Here is a 20,562-nt window from a genome sequence, read left to right as displayed (position 1 = left end):
AGTATTTTTATAATTTTAATTTATTTCAGGGTTATAATAGTCTTTATCATTCTAATTTTTTTATTTTTCAACTCCAAAACGACTTCGTTTTAATGAACATTAGACAAAGTTATCTAAAGTAACATTAGATATTTTTTCCCTATAACAAATGATAGTACTTTAATTGGCGCATAAAAACTGAGCAAGTAGATCTGAGAATATGTGTTCGATCATCTTCAATATTATCTCTGATAGAGATTTAAAACCTTAATCCTGAATTTGCCCCGAACAAAATTGCCTCCCAAAGATACCTTTGATTTATATAATATATATATATATATATATATATATATATATATATATATATATATATATATATATTAATATTTAATCAAGAAAAGGTCTTTTTTTTGTTGTTAATATCATACGAACCAAACCAAACTAAACTAAATCTTTAATATAAAAAAATAACTACTTAATAGTTTCCAAATGTTCAGTTCGATCAGTCTTTTGGTGACATTCAAATGTATAAGTTTTTAAGCATAAAATACATTTAAGCACACAAGGTTGTAGAAGGTTTGAGTAAAAACATATCCTGTTATCCCCATCATTATCAAATCGCAAAAAAAAGGGGAAAAAATACACAATGCCTTCAGGGATGATGAAGGGTAAAAACCCAAAGTACATCAATATTGTAGTAAAAATGAAATTCGCAAATCCGAAATTGAAATAGTTGGGTCCATTTGATATCTAAAAAAATGAACGGGGAGAAGTACGATATATAATGGCGTTCCATTTTTTATTCAATTTTAAATTTAAAATCAAAAATAGAATTTTTTTTTTATTTTAGAAATAATAAACTAAGCAATAAAAAAAAAACTATTTACTAAAAGCAAGCAGTAGTTTAGGGACAACGACCAAATTGTCACTGCTTACCTAAAATATTATCAGAATGCCACGCTTCAGAAATTTTTCTCCAAAGTGTCACGCCATCAATCTCGCTACGCCATGTGACGAATTAGGATTGGCCACATGACGAATTAGGATTGGCCACGTGACATCACCTGAATTGAGTTAACAACCCTAAAAATAACTAATTCATTATTTTACGATCAGTAATTTAAATTAATATACACCAAATTAAACTAAAATTATTAACAAACATTAATTTAGTTTAATTTATTAACACTACTAAATTAATAAAATTTTTAAACGTTACAAATAATTTAACTTAAAATAAATTAAATGAAATTAAATAACATTAATTTAATACTCTTAAATTTAATTACTTAACATTTACAAATAATTTAACTTAACATATTGCTAATTAAAATAAAATAATTAACAATCCAAAAAATAAGTAATTAACAGTTATAATATAAATAATTAATCATTATGATCAATTTAAATTAATATAGATTAAATTAAACTATTTCAATTAACAAACATGAATATATTATATTAATTAACAACCCGTGATTAAATTAAGTAACGTAACTGTTCACAAAAATTTTAACATAACACAAACTAAATTAAATTATTTTAGTTAACACCCCTAAAAATAACTAATTAATTATTCTAAAATAATTAAAATACGAATTAAACTAAAATAATTAACATTAATTTAATTTAGTTTAATTCTTTAACACTACTCAATTATATTAAAATTTTAACCGTTACAAATAATTTCAATTAGCATAATTTAATTTAAATTAAATTAAATTATTTTAGTCTGATGACATGTGTCATATATACACGTAACCAGCTGCTCAGCCCAGCTGGTTTACCACAGTGTGACACGTGTCACACATACATTGAGTGTTTCAATAACCACCACGTAAACAGCTATGCAGTCCGACGATTTTGGCCACATAAAACACTATGTAGCCCAACATTTTAGGCCACGTGGCAGACAGTGACAGGGTTGTCTGCCACATAATCTAACTGCACTGGGCAGTTAGTTACGTGGCCAACCAATTGTTGTCACGTGACCAATCCTAACTTGCAATGTGACATAGCAAGATTGATAACACGACACTTTAGTAAAAAATTTCTGAGACGTAACATTTTAATAATATTTTAAGTAAAGAGTGACAATTTGATTATTGTCCCCAATAAATTATGTTATGTTATCAACTTATCATGAGCATGGAATGGACGTAAGGAGCATGGGGATAGGATAGGTTGGAGAGAATCCACTTCGAACCAAGTGCACAACAAAAGCAGAATCAAGTCTCTAACTATACAGTGTCAAAGCCTTTCTCCCAAGTCCCAAGTGAAGATGCCCCAAAGTTCAAACAAAAGCACACTACACTGGCAGAGCCTAGATTGCGGGTTAAGCCGTAGATTCAAATGTCCGAAGAGTCCCGAAACACACCCATGCACCTAGCTAAGGTGCTGCTTTGCTTAACCGACACACCGACATCGCAGTTCACGCCGAAGGAGTTAGAGGTGCTGAAACTTAAGCTTGTGGAATAATTAGTGTTTTTCAACGGCGTGCGTAGGTTCCAACTTTGAACCAACACAGAAAACACTTTTCATTTTTTTTTAATATGCAATCTTATTTTTATAAAAAAAAATACAACAATAGGAGACAATGCAATCTAATTCTAAAATTTCCATATCTCTTGCGCTGTAAGTATAATTATGCAGTTGTTATCACTGAAGTGATATGTTTTTTTAAGCAACCGATTCCCATTAAACAAAACTATTTTGATTGGCTTTCATTTTCGAGGAGCGGGTACGATCGGAACAATTTTATATGAAAGTATGCTTCTCGATCGTTCAATTTTCAGAAAAAGAGTGATTGGGATCAAGATCTATTCTACTTGGAATCCTCTCATCAAAAAATATGACATCATTATCTGAAGATTATAATCATACAATAATTAATTATTATGATTTTATAATTAATTATTTTAATTATTTTTTCTTTTCTTTTATTACCATTGATGTATCTCTGTATGATTATAATTTTTCATATAACTATGTTATATTATTTTTTTTATACTAGAGGATCCAGATCTATTTTTCTTCCTTCTTTAAATATAGATATGGAAAAAGCATGTGTCATTTTAAATAATGTAAAGTTGTGTCATTTTAAATGAGAGAAAAATATAGATAAAAGAAGAGAGAGTGAACAAAAAAATAAAGATGTGGGTCACACTTCTTCATGAGAGTAAAATAATATAAGTTATATTATTTAAAACAACAAACATTTTTTCTTATATAGATATGTATTGTTTTCTTTACATAGAATATCCTCGGGAGCATGCTCCTCTTGTCTCTACAAGACACTTTCTTCATGTGCGTAGTTCGAATTTTTATATGAAAATTGAATTATCCGGTCTCCATTTACCAATTTATAAGGTTTTGAGTTTATAGCTCTTTTCAGATTTATTATATTTGAATAATCCAAAATTATTTAGTAAAATATGAAGTTCAACATTGATATATTTTCCTAACGTGTATCTTAGGATTAAAATACTCAACCTGTCTCTTAGTAAAATATCTGGCTAGTCGGAGTTCAACTCATTCTGATACCAATCTTATAGAACAATAAGGCAAACTTTAGTTATCCAAAAAATAATGATGCAGACTTGAGAAAAAGGGAAACAAAATCTATGTATGAACAAGTACTTTATTAGTGAAGATGATAAAAGAAATGTTTAATTAAATTAAGATTTGGATAGAATCACGCATTCCAAGTGAAAGAGGTCCAAAAAGAAGGAAATTAATGAACGCTCCAACCCAAAATTCCTAAGCAAACGGCCTTTACAACGTTCATTACATCAATATAAAGTCAAAACTCACAACAAGCATCACATGCTGTTACCGAAAAAGAGAGAGAAAAAAAAGCAAGAGATTTAGAGTCTTATTAATTCAAAATGCAGTGATTTGTTCAGGGAAGAAATTCATCTAACTCGTACAATAAGACAGGGTGACATCTGTGCTGATTTCTTGGGGAAATATGGTGCCAAAAATGGAGATGAGCGGTCTCATACTCATGGAGTCATATTCATTAGGTCTTTGTGTTTTTTGGGCTTCTCTTTTTGTCTTTTACCTTTGTATACAAAAAAAAGGTCAATGTTTTTCAGTCTATTTATTTTGGGGTTCGAATATAGTCAATTAACATAAGGAAACACGCATAAAACATTCCCCCCTTAAAATAATGTATTTATTATGTATTTATTTTAATAAATAATTTTAAATATATAAATAAAAGCTAGTTATTTTTAATGTAATCAAATAAAATATAATTTGAAATTCAACAAAATTAAAAAAAAATATTTTTACTTATTTTAAATACAAATTCATTTGTTTACCGGAAAAAAAATACAAACTCATTTTAAAAAATAAAGTAAATTCTCCGATTAACTAGCAATCCCAAAACTATGTCATTTTGGATTTTTGGGAATTGAGAAAATTAATAAATAATATTTTAAGAATTTTATTTATTTCTTTATTTGTTATTTGAATTTTATCAAAATATTCTCAATACAACATAATTTTAAAATTATTATATATATATTTTGGAAAAAATATTTCAATTTTTGCTGTAGAATTTTATTTTTACACTCACATAAAAATGAGTGGATCCTATTATAAAGAAAAGAGAAAAAATTAGTGAAATCCATTTATTTGTATGTGAATGTGATATAATTTTTTTTTTGACAAAAAACAAAATAAACACATAACTTTTATTTCTTTTCTTTTTTTTGTAAATAAAGAGGGGCTAAGCCCCAGAAACATAAAGAAATTACAAATCAGAAACTAACCAGCTAAACATATTTCTAGCATCAGCAACTATAAGTTCCATCAACTGAGGAGGAGGATCTTTAAAAATCTTGAAATGGAGATTATTAGTCTGCCCAGCTTTAGCTAACCAATGAGCACATTTGTTGTTTTCTCTCTTGGTATGAACAAGATGAATAGTCCAATCTGCTTTTAACCATAATCTCAATCTGCTAGTGACTTGAGAGTCCCTAGGATCTTCATGCTGCTCCTTTAACATCTGGATGACTTGGCTAGAATCACATTCTAGCTCTATTCTTTTTAATCATGTTCCCCAAAGCAGTTCCAAACCTTTCAGTAATCCCCATAATTCTGCATCAAGAGGGTTGCAGGAACCTAAATTACAATAGAAGCTTCCCAAAAAGGATCCATTGTGATCTCTTAATATACCACCACAACTAGCTTTTTTATGCCACTAGAAGAAGCTCCATCACAACATAACTTTTATTTCGTGTGATAGGTTAAATGATAAATCGTTTTTAAAAGGTTATTAGTTTGTTTTTTTGTAAGTAAAAGGTTGGTACTTAATCGCTTTGCATATGACTGTAATTTGGTTTTAAGTCAATAGAGAGAAATCTGGGATGCTGTTACAAGTCTTAAGTATGGTGATTTTGATGGGGGTATAAAGGAGATTTCGGTTTCTTGAAAATTTTCGGATGAGGGATGGATAAAAGTAAACACTTATGCTGCTGCCAAAAATAATCCGAGATTGGCTACGACTTGTGGGGGAGTGATAAGGGACTGTGTGGGAAAATGACTCAATGGTTTCTGCTATAGAATTGGCCATTGTAGTGCCATAGTAGCATAATTATAGAAAATATTGAAGGGAATATAAATGGCTTGGGAATATGGTTGGAGAAGAGTAATTATTGAAAGTGACTCTAAAACAGCATTTACGTGGCTCACCACAAGGGATGAACCAGCCTGTGAGTCTCATCTTGTTTCTCGCATACATGCATGGATGGACAAAGATTGGATAGTTAAGATACAACACACGTATAGAGAAGGAAACTGTTATGCAAATTGACACTCAAACCTTCCTTTGGTCAATATGAATCAAGCAGATTTTTGCTCTTTTGTGGCCCGTTCCCCTGATATAAATCTTTTGTATTTAACTGATTCCGATGATTTTGATAGAACTCATGTTGTTTTCACTTAGGGGGCGTTTGGTTCAGGAAAAGTTTTTGGAATAGTAGGGAAACGAGATAGATAGAGAAATGATTGGAAAGATAGATAAAGAGAGATAGATAGAAAAATGTAAAAAAAAGTTGTTTGGTGAGGAAAAACTTTACTGGAAAAATTAGGTAACTTTATGAAATCAACAGTGCATTAAAAGCCAGATAACCGGTTTTCCGAAAAATCTCACCTTCAAACTGGGTTTATAAACAGTGCGGATATCTATGTTTCTTATAAATCCATACAAATTAGATAGATGGGTTTTTGGTGAAAGATAGTCAAACATGATGTTTCTAAAAGTCATACTTGAGAAAGATAGATATCCGCTGAAAGGCTCCCAACCAAACACCACCTTAGTCTATTTTGGAGTTTTTAACCCAACCAGGATAAAAAAAATAAAAAATAACTAAATAATCGTTTTGCAAATAACTTCCTTTGGGTGGAGGGTTTCCTTATATGTCTCATGTCTCGAGGTTCGATAGTGCGCGATAGGTTCGTAGGCTTTTTGATACATATAGAATTCTGTTAAACACGGACACGTCTTTTAGGGGAAAAATGCGTGTCCGACACACGTGTCCGACATAGACACGTTCGGACACGTTTGGACACGCGTCTGACACGTAGTTGACTTTTTAGGACACGTTGACTAGTGGGACACGCGAATTTGACCGTATCCGACACGCGATCAACCTAAATGGACACGTTTTGGGACACGTTTTGCATTTTTTTTGTAAAAAAAAAAATTACAATTAAAAAAATACAAAATATTTAATAAAAATCAGAAAATCTGAACCCTATTCTCCTCCGATCCTCTCTCACGCTGAGGCTTTCTTCTTCGTTGGCGGTGGAGGAAAGTAAAAAGAAGGAGGTCACCAAGGAAAAGACAAGCATGTTGTCAGGAACGTGAGGAGTGGTGCTAACCGATGACGACGGTGAGGATGAGGCCATGCGAAAAGCCCTAGCTGGTGAGTGAGGTGAAAGTGCAACAGATTTGAATCTGAGTTGAGTGAAAGATAGAGATGGTGTTGAGAAGTGTGAAAGCAGAACTCTACTTCCACTTCCCATTCTCGAATTTTGTTCTTTTTTTTTTCTTTTTAATTTGAATTCACTTTTCTCTTTAGATTTTTGGCACTTTGCATATTCACCTGCGTTTGGGAGTTGGAAGAACAGTGAGCGAATGAATATTCGGCATATGCGAGAACTTGGGTTAGTGTATTTGTGCAGCCAATTAGTGTCCTACAACTCAGATTCTGAATTGTATCTATTCATATTTTTTTCTTCTGTGTTTTCTACTAATTTCTCGGATAACTATTTCTACTCATTTTTGTTATATCAATCTCACGTTAATATTTACAAGATTTTCTATAATAAGAATATCCTATTATTTGAAGAATAAATTCATTAATTTTCTTGCACGGTATACTTTGATAAAAATGTGTTTTTGATTTTATTATTTTATTTTTTTTGCTATATTTTTTCATATGAATTTTAATTATTTTTTAAACATACCATACCTATTGTAATGATTGCTTTAGAATTTTATTTAATATCAAAACGTGTCCCAACGTGTCTAAATATAACATTTTTTAGAATTAATTTGTCGGCGTGTCGTGTCGTGTCGTGTCCCGTGTCCGTGTCCGTGCATCATAGATAGAATTTATAAGTCTACGATCGGCTTATATTATAATTTTAAATAAAATAAATAAAATTATTATTTTAATAAATTTGAATAATAAAATTATATTATTTTAATTATTTTTTTAATTGTTGAATGTTTAATAAACTTAAACAGGCTAATTGACCTAGGTCAAGGTTTTTTATTTTTTAGATATAGGTCAAGCCAAATTTGTAATTTGGAGCTACACAAACTAATAGGACAGACCAAATATTTTTTACATACGCTTGAGTTGACCTATTTAAGTTAAAGCTTAACCTAATCTAACCTATTTACACCAGTAAAGAGAAACATGCGGTTCCAGAGTCGTACGACTTTATACCCATGCGCAGTTTGCAGCTTAGTCCTTGCGTGTCTTGAAATGTTTGGTCATCAAATTTACGTGTCGCCTCAATAGGGAGAGTGTGCACCCATGCCACCGGCATTCTTCACAATACTGAATATTATTGTCAGATATATTAATAATATAATTCTGTTAATATATAAGTTGTAGAGTTAATATTATTGAGTATTTCAAATCTGATATTAAATAGTGTAATAGTTCAAAATCATATCGTCCAATAATTATTTCCATTTCCCACCACCTACAAGGCTACAACTCCCTCTCTCTCTCATTCACTTGCACCTGTTTCTCTTCCTTCTAAATCTCCATAGCCTTCGAATCCTGAAATCAGTGTGTTTCGTTTTTAGTTTTAGTGTATTACGCTTCCTCTTCAGTTCCGCAACGAGAAATTAAATCGCGTTTGGAACCGTACGTCCTACTGGACGCAAAGCGGTTTTCAGGTGCTCAATCGGCGTTTATTTTCCTGAAGTGGTTTATTTTCGGATTCAGACAAAGTATAACGCATTTTGATTTCCTATTATAATTATACATGGTTTACATTTGAACTGTTTTACAGCAGCATATTGCGAATATTTGAGTTGAGGAGGAGAAGAAGAGCGACGACGGCGACGGCGAAGGTGAGGACGGAAAGCAGTTCTCGTTTTGCACGTGAGTGGCGCGAGAGGCTCGTGACTTTTGAGTACAAGTGGTGAGCGAAAATGCCTCACAGAACCACTTACTTTTTCCCGCGTCAGTTCCCTGAGCGAGGATTGGATGAATCTTCGAAACAGTTATTAGATCACGAGAAGAACAAAATCGTCAACTCATTTAAATCGAATACTTTCGGCGTTGAAAGCGACCCTCCGAAAAAGCCACTTTCATCATCAACTACTCCTGCTGATCCAACCAAAGACGACGTCGTTGTCTCGTCAGGTAAGAACTCGTTAGAATCCGACCTTTTCGCCGCCGGTGACAAGTTTCGAACCAAACACAACCAAATTGCAGCTTTCTGCGATTGGTTGGTCGACAAAAAAGGACATCAATCCAGTCACCACCTCAAACCTTATTCCCGCCACCACCGCCGCTTGTTCAACTCCGAGGAGGACCGCGACCTTAACGTCAAGGAAACTTCCGTCGACCGGAGTTTTGACCGGCAGGTTTCGCTTCAGAGGTTATCGAGCGGGAGTAGCTATGCAGGGAGCTTGTTTTCGGGGACGACGTTGGATGGCAATTTTTCCAGCGACATTAAGGAGGAAACGTCGTCGTCTGGGGTCTCCACCACCACAGCGAGGAGGCAGCATGAGGAAGAAAACAAAGAGCAGTTAGCGAACAAGTGTAAAGAAAGCTACATCTTGCAGCTTACGTTGGCAAAGAAACTCACTTGTTTGGCTAATCTCGTGACTGAGCCTGTTCTCACTGGGACCACTGAGACCTGGGATGATGAATCTGTTTCTTATCGTCTATGGGTATGGTACAACTGCATTCTTTCTTAAGAGGGAACAAGATTCTCATTGTTAACTAATCATCATTTTTATTTTTTATTTTATTTTTTCAGGTGAGTGGGTGCTTGTCGTATTCGGACAAGATATCTGATGGTTTTTATAACATATTGGGGATGAATCCGTATCTGTGGGGGATGTGCAATGATGTAGAGGAAGGTAGGCGGATACCTACTTTGATAGCGCTTAAAGCTGTTGAACCCAGCGAGACATCTATGGAGGTGGTGCTTGTTGATAGACACGTGGACTCTCGGCTGAAGCTGCTTCAAGATAAAGCACAAGAGTTGTATTCTGCTTCCGAGAACACCTTGGTGTTGGTGGAACAACTAGGAAAACTTGTTGCTATATATATGGGGTAATGTGTGTATATATATATATATATATAACTGTCTCTTGTCTTGTTGTTGCCTGCTCCAATGTTCTTGAAATTTCAAGTACTTTAATATCGACATTTTTTGCTATTATTTATTTATTATTATTATTTTTGGATTTATGAAGGGGTACATTCCCGGAGGAGCAAGGAGATCTCCACAAGCGCTGGAATATGGTTAGTAAGAGGTTGAGGAATTTTCACAATTGTGTTGTGCTTCCCATTGGTAGCCTATCTACTGGGCTTTGTAGGCATCGGGCGATTCTCTTCAAGGTGAAGTATTAAGATGTTTCTTGAATTATTTCTTATTAAAGAAAACTTCTGTTGCATAAGAATATTATTGAGCATGAATGGATACCTGACAAGGGTGCATTTATGTTGCCTGGGGTCAGATTAGTAATTCACCGTTACTTTGGCTTTTCGCATGCAGAGATTGGCAGATTACATAGGTTTGCCGTGTCGCATAGCTCGAGGTTGCAAGTATTGTGCTGCAGATCATAGATCCTCTTGTCTAGTCCAGATTAAAGACGACAAGCAGCTCCCAAGGTTGGCACAATTGCTATATTTGTGTTTTATGTTCTGGTAGTAATTTCAATGCGAACGTCTATTGTCCCTAAGTGGTTACGCTCTAGGTCGATCATTATTACATGTATCCCTTCAGTAGTTTTGACCATATTTCCTTCGTTTTCCCCCCTGAATTTTTGTTGTTAATTTTGTTTGTTATCTTTTTGTGTTCATCTTGATTTAGAGGGCTTTAAGCATCTTCAACATGTTGTGTTGATCCATACGTTGTATCATTTGATCTTTCTTTTTTGCTTGCTCATATGAGGACTTTGGAATACGACTGATAACTTGTAGATAAGTTTGCAAGCTTCTGACATTTGCTTCATATTTTCCATCGTATTTTTTAATGATTTATCATTCAACAGGGAATACGTAGTCGACCTAGTTGGGGAACCAGGAAATATCCATGGGCCCGATTCCTCAATTAACGGAGCATATATTTCTTCGATGCCTTCACCATTTCAAATTTCTCATTTAAAAGAATCACAATCACCTTATATGGATGGTGCAACAAATTCTCCATCTATACGTTTCAACCGGAGTTCTGTTATTCCTGGAAGTCATCCACATTCAGGTAGTTGAGCTTTGCATACCTGGAAAGCTGATGTCCAAATTATGTATTAGTATTTCAATTTCAAGTTCAACGATAGAATCAGTGTAGCCATTGGTATAGTCTTGGACCTTCGAGATGCATATTACATAAACTTTTTTGTAGTAGGGCCTATATATTTCCACTTGTTTTCTTTTGTATCAATTATACTTTCTAAAAATATATCAGTTGTTCAACTGATGCACATGCACACGACCACTGTGTGTACTTATATGCCTTGAGCTATTTGCGTTATCAAATCAAGTTCGAGCCAGATGTTTCGTCTTTCTTTCACTGCAAAAGTGGTCTTTCTTTTGTATTTTACCTCTGGTTTAAATACTAACTTTTCCATATCAAATACATTTTAATGCTTTGTTAAGCTTTTTGCCTCCTTCTCTAGCTTGTGGAGCATGCCCTGTTCTGAAATTTTAGATTTTAACCCTTTGGGGACAGGGCAACCTAGGCTCTCATAGTTTTGTTTTAGTAAATTTTATAACTAGCAAAGAAGATTTCTTGTTTAAAGTTGGTCTTAGCTGTTATTTGATGATCTGCAGACTATGGACATAAAGATCAACAAGTTAAAGAAACTGATTTGCTGAAAAATCATAAGGGCTCCATTTATGCTTCAGTTGATCAGACCTGTGAAGGAACAGAACTACCTGTAATTCCTTTTGGTTTAAAAGGGAATAATGAGGAATGTGCAGTTCTAGGTTCAATTTTGCCTACCATCCATGAAGATGTTTCTAAAGCTCACCATCCAACCACTAAAGCATCATTACATGAATATCCCAGACTTGTTGAAGATGCAGTTGTAGTGCAAGAAACTTCCAACAATGACATCATCGTAACTGGATGTTCTGTGGTAAAATGTACTTTCAAACAATCTGTACTCAGTTCATCCTGCCAGTCCGATCCGAAACAGGTAGACAAAAGAATTGAAAACCAGAACTGTTTACCAGCTGGGAATATTCCCAAATTTCTGAATCTTGAACCATCACTTGCAATGGACTGGCTTGAGATATCATGGGATGATTTACGAATCAAAGAGCGTGTTGGTGCTGGTACTTTTTCTGCTTCCCCTGTTTCTTCTTTTTTGAGTACACATAACTTAGGTTATTGACTTGTTTCCTCATTAGATAACTCTTAAGTCTAGCTGTCCTTTTCACTATGCAGGCTCATTTGGGACAGTGCACTGTGCTGAATGGCATGGATCAGTAAGTGTTAATATGCACTTCTTTTCATCATGTGAATTTTCTGTATAATAGGCACATTTGAGTACATAATGTTGCTTTCTGATATATTCATATTGTGTAATTTCTTTGTCTGTTTTAAGTAAAATTGGGTGAATGATATTTTGCCACCACGACAAGTTAATTGTATTATATTTAACTACTGAAACATCTTATGTTGGCTCTATGGATTTTTTTTTTTTGATACAACCTATACATTCTTTTTTTCTGTTTTGTTGAATTCATTTATTTTTTAAATTGCAGGATGTTGCTGTCAAGGTTTTAACAGATCAGGATTTCCATGATGATCAGTTGAAGGAGTTTCTGAGAGAGGTTTGTATTCATGAGGAAATGTATTGAGGTGCATTTTATTGCATCGTTTATGATTTGGATTATGTTAACTGAGAGGTAAGCATACATATTAGGGAAAATATTTTCTCCTACTAGTGACTCATAGTATAAGTGGGGTCTACTTTAAAAGGAGAAAATATTTTCCCTTCATATTAACTGATAATCAATTATCCTCGTCAGGAGAATGTACTCCTTCTGTCTAGTTTGTTGTACTTGGTCCTTTTCTGTCTTAGACAAATTTCTCTTTCATAAAAAATACTTCTATTTCTTTTATTATTTTTTCTTGTCTTGTTTTGTGCTAGTGCTAGCCATATCTCTGTCTTATTAATGTTCTTGCACCTTGTTTTCTTGGTTTCCCAATTGACAATTGTCATGCTAATTGCCTTGTTTCTAACACACTGAATATCTGATAATTGTTTCATCTTCTTGAAGAAAATTTTGACATTTATTAACGAAAGACACTCATAGTCTTTTTGCATCAATTATTTGCTAAGAAGTCGGTAGTTTACATTTTGTATTTTATTATTTTGGTATTGTTATATTTGACAATATGAAGGACGAAGTGGATAATAATATTTTACATCCATGTATTTAATGCTAATTTTGGCAACTTATTTTGGTGCTAGACTCTGATCCATTGTGTTTTATTTTTTATTTTTACTATAATGGCAATACAGAAGTTTGAACTTGTTGATATATATAGTCCGACATTGGTTGTATGAGCAACTATTGTGGAATTTATAAGGCCTTGGCACTCCCACCCTTTGAGCTAGCTTTCGGGATAGTGTATCCCAAGGTTCTTTGCATGGTATCAGAGTCTCGCCGTCCCCCATTTTCTCTTGTGGAGTTTCTTAGCACAGGTAGGGAGCCTGTTGCATTGTCCACGCTTCAAGCCCAAAGGGCTCTCGTGTGAGGGAGCGTGTTGGACACTCCAACCCTTTGAACTAGTTTTTGGGTGGTTTATCCCAAGATTCTTTGAAGAACTTATGACCTTCTCCAAATTACCCAAAACCCCTCGGGCGCTGGCTCACTCTAGCTTTCGTTGTTGTTTTCAATGCAAGATTTATCCTATTTGCAATTTTGCACGACTAAATATGCAAACCTCTTTCACTCCTGCATGCATGGCAGCATCTTAGTTCAATTGGGTGCACACTGGACCCGTGTATACTTTTAACTGGACCCACCTGTTTCTGTAGAGATCAGATTTGTTCCCCCATTGTACAAAACTTGGTGTGCGAAAATATTTCTCTTGTATTAAGTTACAGACCCCGTATTTCTCCAGCTAAAATATTACTGCTGTTTGCCATAAACTCTAATTAATCAAGTCAGTTGTGTGTTATAACAATCCCAACATCACATGGTTTTTGTGTCGCTGTGTCTCTTGAAACTTGCATGCTTCTTTTGTTCAATACTAGTTTGAGCATAATAAGATTTTGAACTCTTTTCTATGAAACTCTCTCCTATTTACCTTGTCTATTAAAGGGGAGAAAAGAAGTTAGTTATATTCAAGTTGTTATTTACATTGCTTTAGGTTGCAATAATGAAACGTGTTCGCCATCCAAATGTGGTGCTCTTCATGGGTGCAGTTACAAAACGCCCCCACCTGTCGATAGTGACAGAGTATTTGCCTAGGTAAGAAAACCAACTTCTTATGACGTTAACCATAATATTATACTTTCTTGCACAAAGAATTGAATGTCTGTGGATGTTTCCTGGTACGTTTGTGACAGAGGTAGTTTATACCGCCTGATACATAGGCCAGCACCTGGCGAAATTTTGGATCATCGAAGAAGATTACGGATGGCTTTGGATGTGGTTTGTGCCAGATTTTATTATTTTATTACAGTAATAAATTATCTTTGCATGATATATCATTTGTCTGATAACTGATTGCAGGCTAAAGGGATCAATTACCTCCATTGTCTGAAACCTCCAATTGTGCACTGGGATCTCAAATCCCCAAACTTGTTAGTGGACAAGAATTGGACTGTGAAGGTGGACTGGAACTAATTTAGCAGTTTATTATTAGATTTTTAAGCATTTTGTGCAAGTAGATGATTTCTTTTTCATTTCATGCCCAGGTTTGTGATTTTGGATTGTCCAGATTTAAGGCAAACACTTTCATATCATCAAAATCTGTTGCTGGAACAGTTAAGTCTCTCTCTGTTTTCATAAGCTTAGTCACATAAACTTGGTGTTCTTATAGTCCTCTTCCAATTTAACTTATGAATAGTCAACTTCTTTTTCTTTTGGTGTAGCACTTTTAAGTTTGAAATAGAGTTCAATACTTGAACTAGTAAGCTATTTGTGATGCATCTTGATTCATGTAGACAAAAAAACTGTTAGTTCTGATTAACCTTTCCCTTACAACATGTTGCTAAGATCAATGATACAATCATGTTTTAGCTAGATGATTGATTGTCTGATTTGATGTATGAGTGTCGATTGTTTGATTTTGGTTCAGACTCCTGGATGGGGAAATATGCATCTTCAGGTTTGCTTTAAGGAACAGTTAACTTACCTTCTTGCATCTGGACTTGGTAGATTTTGCATGTTGGCCTGGATATAGAAGAAAATTCCTTAATATTGAAAGTTGTCATTCTTTCAATATTTCATGGTTGAACTTTACTTCATGTTACCTCAATCTGAATAAGTGTGTAACTTTCTTGATTTTATTTTTAGCCTGAATGGATGGCTCCAGAATTTCTTCGTGGAGAACCTTCAAATGAGAAATCTGACGTATACAGTTTTGGAGTTATCCTGTGGGAACTTGTGACCATGCAACAACCATGGAGTGGACTTAGCCCTGCGCAGGTAAACTTGATGAGGATTTATGCTCTAAATTGTAAATATTGAAGCCAAGTATTTTTACCTTTTTTGTTTATTTATACAGTAGTAAGGATCATTTGCAAGAAATTGTTAATTTAAAAAGGACATGTAATGGAGAGGTATGCATGACTTGCATATTTCAAACAACTACTTGACATAATGGATCCTCCAAAATATTCTCATCATGATGTGAACTCTCAGGTGGTTGGAGCTGTTGCTTTTCAGAACAGGAGGCTTGTTATCCCTGCGAACATCTCCCCAGTATTGGTCTCCCTCATGGAATCTTGTTGGGCTGAGTAAGTGTTGGTTATGTTATATTTTGTGGTAAATTGTCAGCATGTTTGTGCCATTTGGTTCAATTTTATTAAAAAAAAAATGTCTAATTTGTTTTTGGGTGTTCTATGAACGCTGATACATGTATTAATAATTGTGACTTCTGACCAAAAAAGTATCGTATGGCTCCATGATTAAAATTTATTTGTGAATTTCACTTGCATTCTGATAGGGTTTCACGAAGAGGGAATTCAAAATTTTCGAAATCCTATAGAGAATTTTCATAGTGGACATGAATTTCGGATCTCTATATGTATAATAAACTTTGAAACATCATTGGTTTTTCTACTGGCTTTAGAAGGTAGGAATCTTCCTGCTCAATGTCTGAACAGTGCATACTCATTTAGGGGATTGTTGGGTAAGGATAAGCCAAGAATTAAACAGTCAGGCTAAACTTCCGTGAAGTAGAATAAGTGATACTTTGTTACGAGCGTTGACTAGTTAAATATTGATTTTAGCATCTCATTTCAGCTCTCACCTGAAGACTATAGTCTATATAGATCCCCTGTGCAGCTGTATTACCAATTTCAGCATAATTCCTGTGTTATTTTGCTTTGCTAACTACTGCCTTTTCTATATTTCTAAGCATTGCTTTGGTGCTTTATTTACCTGGCAGTGACCCTGATCAACGCCCATCTTTTGCTAGCATAGTTGAGTCACTAAAGAAGCTGCTGAAGTCTCCAGCAGAGAAGATAAAAATGAGTGATACATAAGGACTATGCAGCCCATAATTGGTTTTCTTGTAGCTGAAATTTGTTGCCCTTGTATGGAAAATGTTAATTAACAAGTAACCCGACCCTTTGGTCACATATATGACCCCTGATTGAGGGAACCCTTGGTGGTTTGCAACTGTATATTGTTGTTTCTTTCTAAACTATTTCAGAAGGGCACAAAGAGCCCATCAAGTCTAGTAAGTGCCTGTTTGTTTAGACTTGAGAATACAGAGACACTGAAATTGAACTTGACCCTTTGCATAAATGCATAAACCGCAGCCGCCATGCTTGATTGGGTATGGGTCTCTCTTCAACTTTATTTATTTTAATTACGAAAATTCAAAATTGAGAAGTATCATAATACTGTAAATACATTTTTATTTTGTATTTGGATAGAGGATTTTTCCAGTCATCGAAAATAAAATTATTTCCAGTGAACTCAATACTTATCCATAATAAAATTAAGAATTTTAACCGTTAATTATGATAATTTTGCACTTGGAAACCGATTTTGGGTGGGTCCATTGAACCCCGCCAATTTTGTTGCTGTAGAAGAATTATAGAGTTGACAAAAGAAAGACAAAGTGGGTCGGGCCATAACAGTTGTTAAATTTGAAAGTTGAAAGTTGAAACAGCACCTTAACCTGCCCTATTTACACGGCTTAAAGTTGCCTTGACCAAAGTACCTATGGGTTTAATTTTGTTTCCTATAATTTACATATAGCTTCTTTTTAAATAAAAAAACAACGTAGTTTTAATGAGTGACGAAATTCTTACACACGAATAAAGTAGAGATATTCTAACGTTTATAATTTGAATACCTTTCTTTTATATTAATTTTTCATTTAAAAAAATTTACAATGTTTAGTCTTCACCAAAATCCCTCAAGATTTAATTTTGTCACCTACAATTATTACCACTACGCTTTTAAATAAAAAAGAAAAAGCAACGTACTGTTAAAAATTAGTGACAAAATTCTTAAACACAAATAATGTAAAGATATTCTTCCGTTTAAAATCTAAACACCTTTCTTTTATATTTATCTTTTATTTAAAAAAAAAATAAGAGATGATTTTTCATTCTTTTTCTCATAAAAAATAAGTATTAAATAAATAAATAAATCAAGTATTCAGTATCATTTGGTACACATAAATGAGCATTAGATTTTTTTTATTTTTGCGAAATTGTGCATTCGATTTTATGGGTAAGTATTGAGTTTTACTTTTTTTATGTGCGATCCAACTTCCAACCATACATTAATTGAAAGCTAAAAATAAAAGGGAAAAGTATTTCTTTACTCGTGGAAGATAAAGTTATCTTTAGTGAATTCAAAATAACGTTTTTATAACTTTGAGTTATAAGATTACAAAATTATAATGACAAAGACTAATATAACATTACAATATATTATAATTATAAAAATACCTTATTTTTTGTGTTAAAACGACGTCGTTTTGAGTTCACTGGAAATAATTTTATCTCTAGTGATCGGAGAAATCCTCTATCGAAATACAAAATAAAAATGTATTTACATTATTATGATACTTCTCAATTTTGAATTTTCGTAATTAAAATAGGAAAATGTTATAGTTACTACCTCTTATTGTTACAACTAAATCATAACTGTTGATTTCTGACAATCTAACGGTTATCATTTATTGGGTCATACTTATTAATTAATAAGTAATTTTCAATATATTATAACCGTTAGATTGACGGAAATCAACGGTTACGATTTAGTAGTAACAAGTAATAACAATAAGAGTAGTAAGTATAACCTTTTCCATTAAAACAAGGGTTTGTTTTTTCTGATGTTACTTTAGATAACTTTATCTAATGTTCATCAAAACGACGTCGTTTTAGGACGGAAATCATGATATTTTTGTAATTTTAATTTATTTCAGGATTATAATAGTCTTCATCACTCTAATTTTTTAATTTTTCAACCCCAAAACGACGTCGTTTCGATGAACATTCGACAAAGTTATCTAAAATAACATCGAAAACTTTTTTTCCTAACAATAAATAAATAAATAAATAAAGTTGAAGAGAGACCCATACCCAATCAAGCATGGCGGCTGCGGTTTATGCATTTATGCAAAGGGTCAAGTTCAATTTCAGTGTCTCTGTATTCTCAATCTGTAACACCTCTTCCCAAACCTTCTATCACCGGAAAAAAAATAAAAATCAGATCCGTGAATGGAGAATGACGAGAAACAAGCAATGGTACGGGACATCGTGTTACAAGTTGTTTTGATCCTTCTTATGGTGTTGATGTTCCTCGCCATGCACGGGATTCCCCAGAGGCTGTTAGCCAAGCTCCGCTTCACAAACCGACGCGGAATCGAAGCGAAACGACACTTCGTCAAAGGCGCTCAGCTCCTCGCCCAAGCCAGATCCCCCAAGAACCGATCCAGCTCCAAATCGCTGGCGAATGAGGCTCTAGCCGAAGCCGAGAAAGCCATAGCGCTTGATCCCAAAGACGCAGCATCTTACCTTCTCAAAGCCATGGTTCTCGATCTCCAAGGGTTCCGAACTTCGGCTCTCGACTCGCTCGACGCGGCTCTGTCTCCGCTCGCCGCCGCCTCCCTCGGCGACGGCGAGAGAGGTGATGCGCTTCTGAAGAGAGCGGAGTTGAAAATAGCGGTGAGTCAACGCGGCCGAGTTGACTCGGCCCAATCCGATTTGACTGAGTCGGTGAAGCTGAGTCCGAAAAACGCGAAAGCTTGGTGTCTGTTAGGTGAGTGCTACGAGAAGAACAAGATGGAAGAGGAAGCCAGGAAGGCTTACAAGGAGGCTCTCGAGTTGGAGCCACAATTGTCTGTGGCTCAAGAAGCACTCAACAGGTTCGGTTCATCATAGCCATAGCCATCAAAAGTTAATGAGTTTTGAGATGTGATCGCTTTGTAAACTTTGGTTTTTGGAAAATCTTGATTATGCAAAGGATGTTTAATTAGTAATATTATTGTTAAGATGATGCAATAGTTGCATATTAAGAATGAGCAGCAATGAATGATTTTGGCGAAATTATTCTGATGCAGAATCCTTGAATAAAACACTTGTTGATCCGTTAAAGAACGATTTCTTAGCAGTAGGAAGGGTAAAATTCTGAGCTCCTATAATAATTTTTTAATTTGGGGAAGAATATCTACCATTAATTTTATTTTTATTTTTAATTGATGTCATATTTCTCTGCTATCTCAATCCAAAATAAAATTTTACTCTACATCATATCAAGGCGTGTTAGTATTTTTACGTTGGTGAGCAGTGCTTCGAACATAACAAAATATGCTTAAGGATTGTACAAACTGCGCCTTCTCCTTCATCGGTCAGGCAAAGCAGCAAGATTTGCACAAAGCTAGTATAACTAACTCATTAGAGATGTAGTTTTTTAATTGTGTAGACACTGAAAAAAATGTTATCCACTTCTAGTTGCATAACCATGCTAGCAATCTTAGCATCTGATGCCAACAATGACCCAAAGCGAAACGGGTTTTAAAAAAATGCCCTTTATCAAGGATAGGTTTACCAAATGAGTGAATAATCTTCTGGATGAAAGTAGTATCATAACATTATACCAGAAAGATAAAACTGTATTCCAAAAAAGTCAAGATAGATCAACATAATTTCCACCATCCATCCACTTCAGTGTAGGCAAAACTTTGACAAGAAATGGCCTGAAGTGTTCATCAGCAACTGTATTCCCTGTATGTTTAACTCTGTCAAGTTTAAGCTTTCAAATATCAAGAAAGCTTCCCAAAAATTTGTGGCACTGATGCTGCCGGTAAGGATTTCAAAATGGTCCCAGGCAAATTCTTCAGTATGAAAGAAAGGAGAAGACCATAGGTATTTTGTTGTGTCAATAGAATGACAGCCTAACTAATTGTATGGTATATTCAACACTTAAAAGTGACTTGAGCAATCTGAGGGGACCCAGAGCAGTAAAATTACCAAATCTATTATGAATCATTTAAGCAAGATAGAAGTTGCATGGCCTCCAACACTGTCAAAATATTCATTATGACTTATGAGACACTTCCTTTCCATTTTTAGATTCAACGTCAAAAGCTAAACTTGCCAAAAGTCAGGGCAAGTTTTAGTCAGTGTGTTTCGTTTTCAGTTAAACCCCTATCAATTAA

The 20,562-nt window shown here is 34.3% G+C and overlaps 2 protein-coding genes across 3 annotated transcripts; both read left to right on the top strand.

The window, feature by feature from the left end:
- Positions 1 to 8,665: 8,665 nt before the first annotated feature.
- LOC133297381 (serine/threonine-protein kinase CTR1-like) lies at positions 8,666 to 16,661 on the top strand. Of its 2 annotated transcripts, none has more exons than XR_009749630.1 (15): positions 8,666 to 9,412; positions 9,502 to 9,800; positions 9,944 to 10,088; positions 10,246 to 10,361; positions 10,745 to 10,953; positions 11,523 to 12,029; positions 12,142 to 12,182; positions 12,462 to 12,530; positions 14,080 to 14,180; positions 14,279 to 14,363; positions 14,445 to 14,543; positions 14,630 to 14,698; positions 15,231 to 15,362; positions 15,442 to 15,496; positions 15,579 to 15,636. XR_009749630.1 is itself a non-coding variant. In XM_061496506.1 (15 exons), exons 1-15 carry the CDS (start codon positions 8,666 to 8,668, stop codon positions 16,421 to 16,423), a joined length of 2,811 nt encoding a protein of 936 aa, XP_061352490.1. In that variant the 3' UTR covers positions 16,424 to 16,661. The 2 variants fall into 2 exon arrangements, 1 of the variants encoding a protein (XP_061352490.1); XM_061496506.1 differs by lacking the exon at positions 15,442 to 15,496 and adding an exon at positions 16,327 to 16,661 and having other exon boundaries at positions 15,579 to 15,673.
- A 1,843-nt stretch (positions 16,662 to 18,504) lies between these two features.
- Positions 18,505 to 19,486, top strand: LOC133297385 (uncharacterized). The gene has a single exon (XM_061496512.1). The coding sequence runs from the start codon at positions 18,623 to 18,625 to the stop codon at positions 19,283 to 19,285; it is 663 nt and encodes a 220-aa protein (XP_061352496.1). The 5' UTR covers positions 18,505 to 18,622; the 3' UTR covers positions 19,286 to 19,486.
- Positions 19,487 to 20,562: the final 1,076 nt, after the last annotated feature.

Source organism: Gastrolobium bilobum, unplaced genomic scaffold (assembly GCF_033153095.1).
Source record: "Gastrolobium bilobum isolate Gb01-03AN ecotype WA unplaced genomic scaffold, APGP_CSIRO_Gbil_v1 utg4067, whole genome shotgun sequence".
Classification (NCBI taxonomy): Eukaryota; Viridiplantae; Streptophyta; class Magnoliopsida; order Fabales; family Fabaceae; genus Gastrolobium; species Gastrolobium bilobum.
Note: the sequence above shows the minus strand (reverse complement) of the source record. Positions and strands in the feature narration are given on the sequence as shown.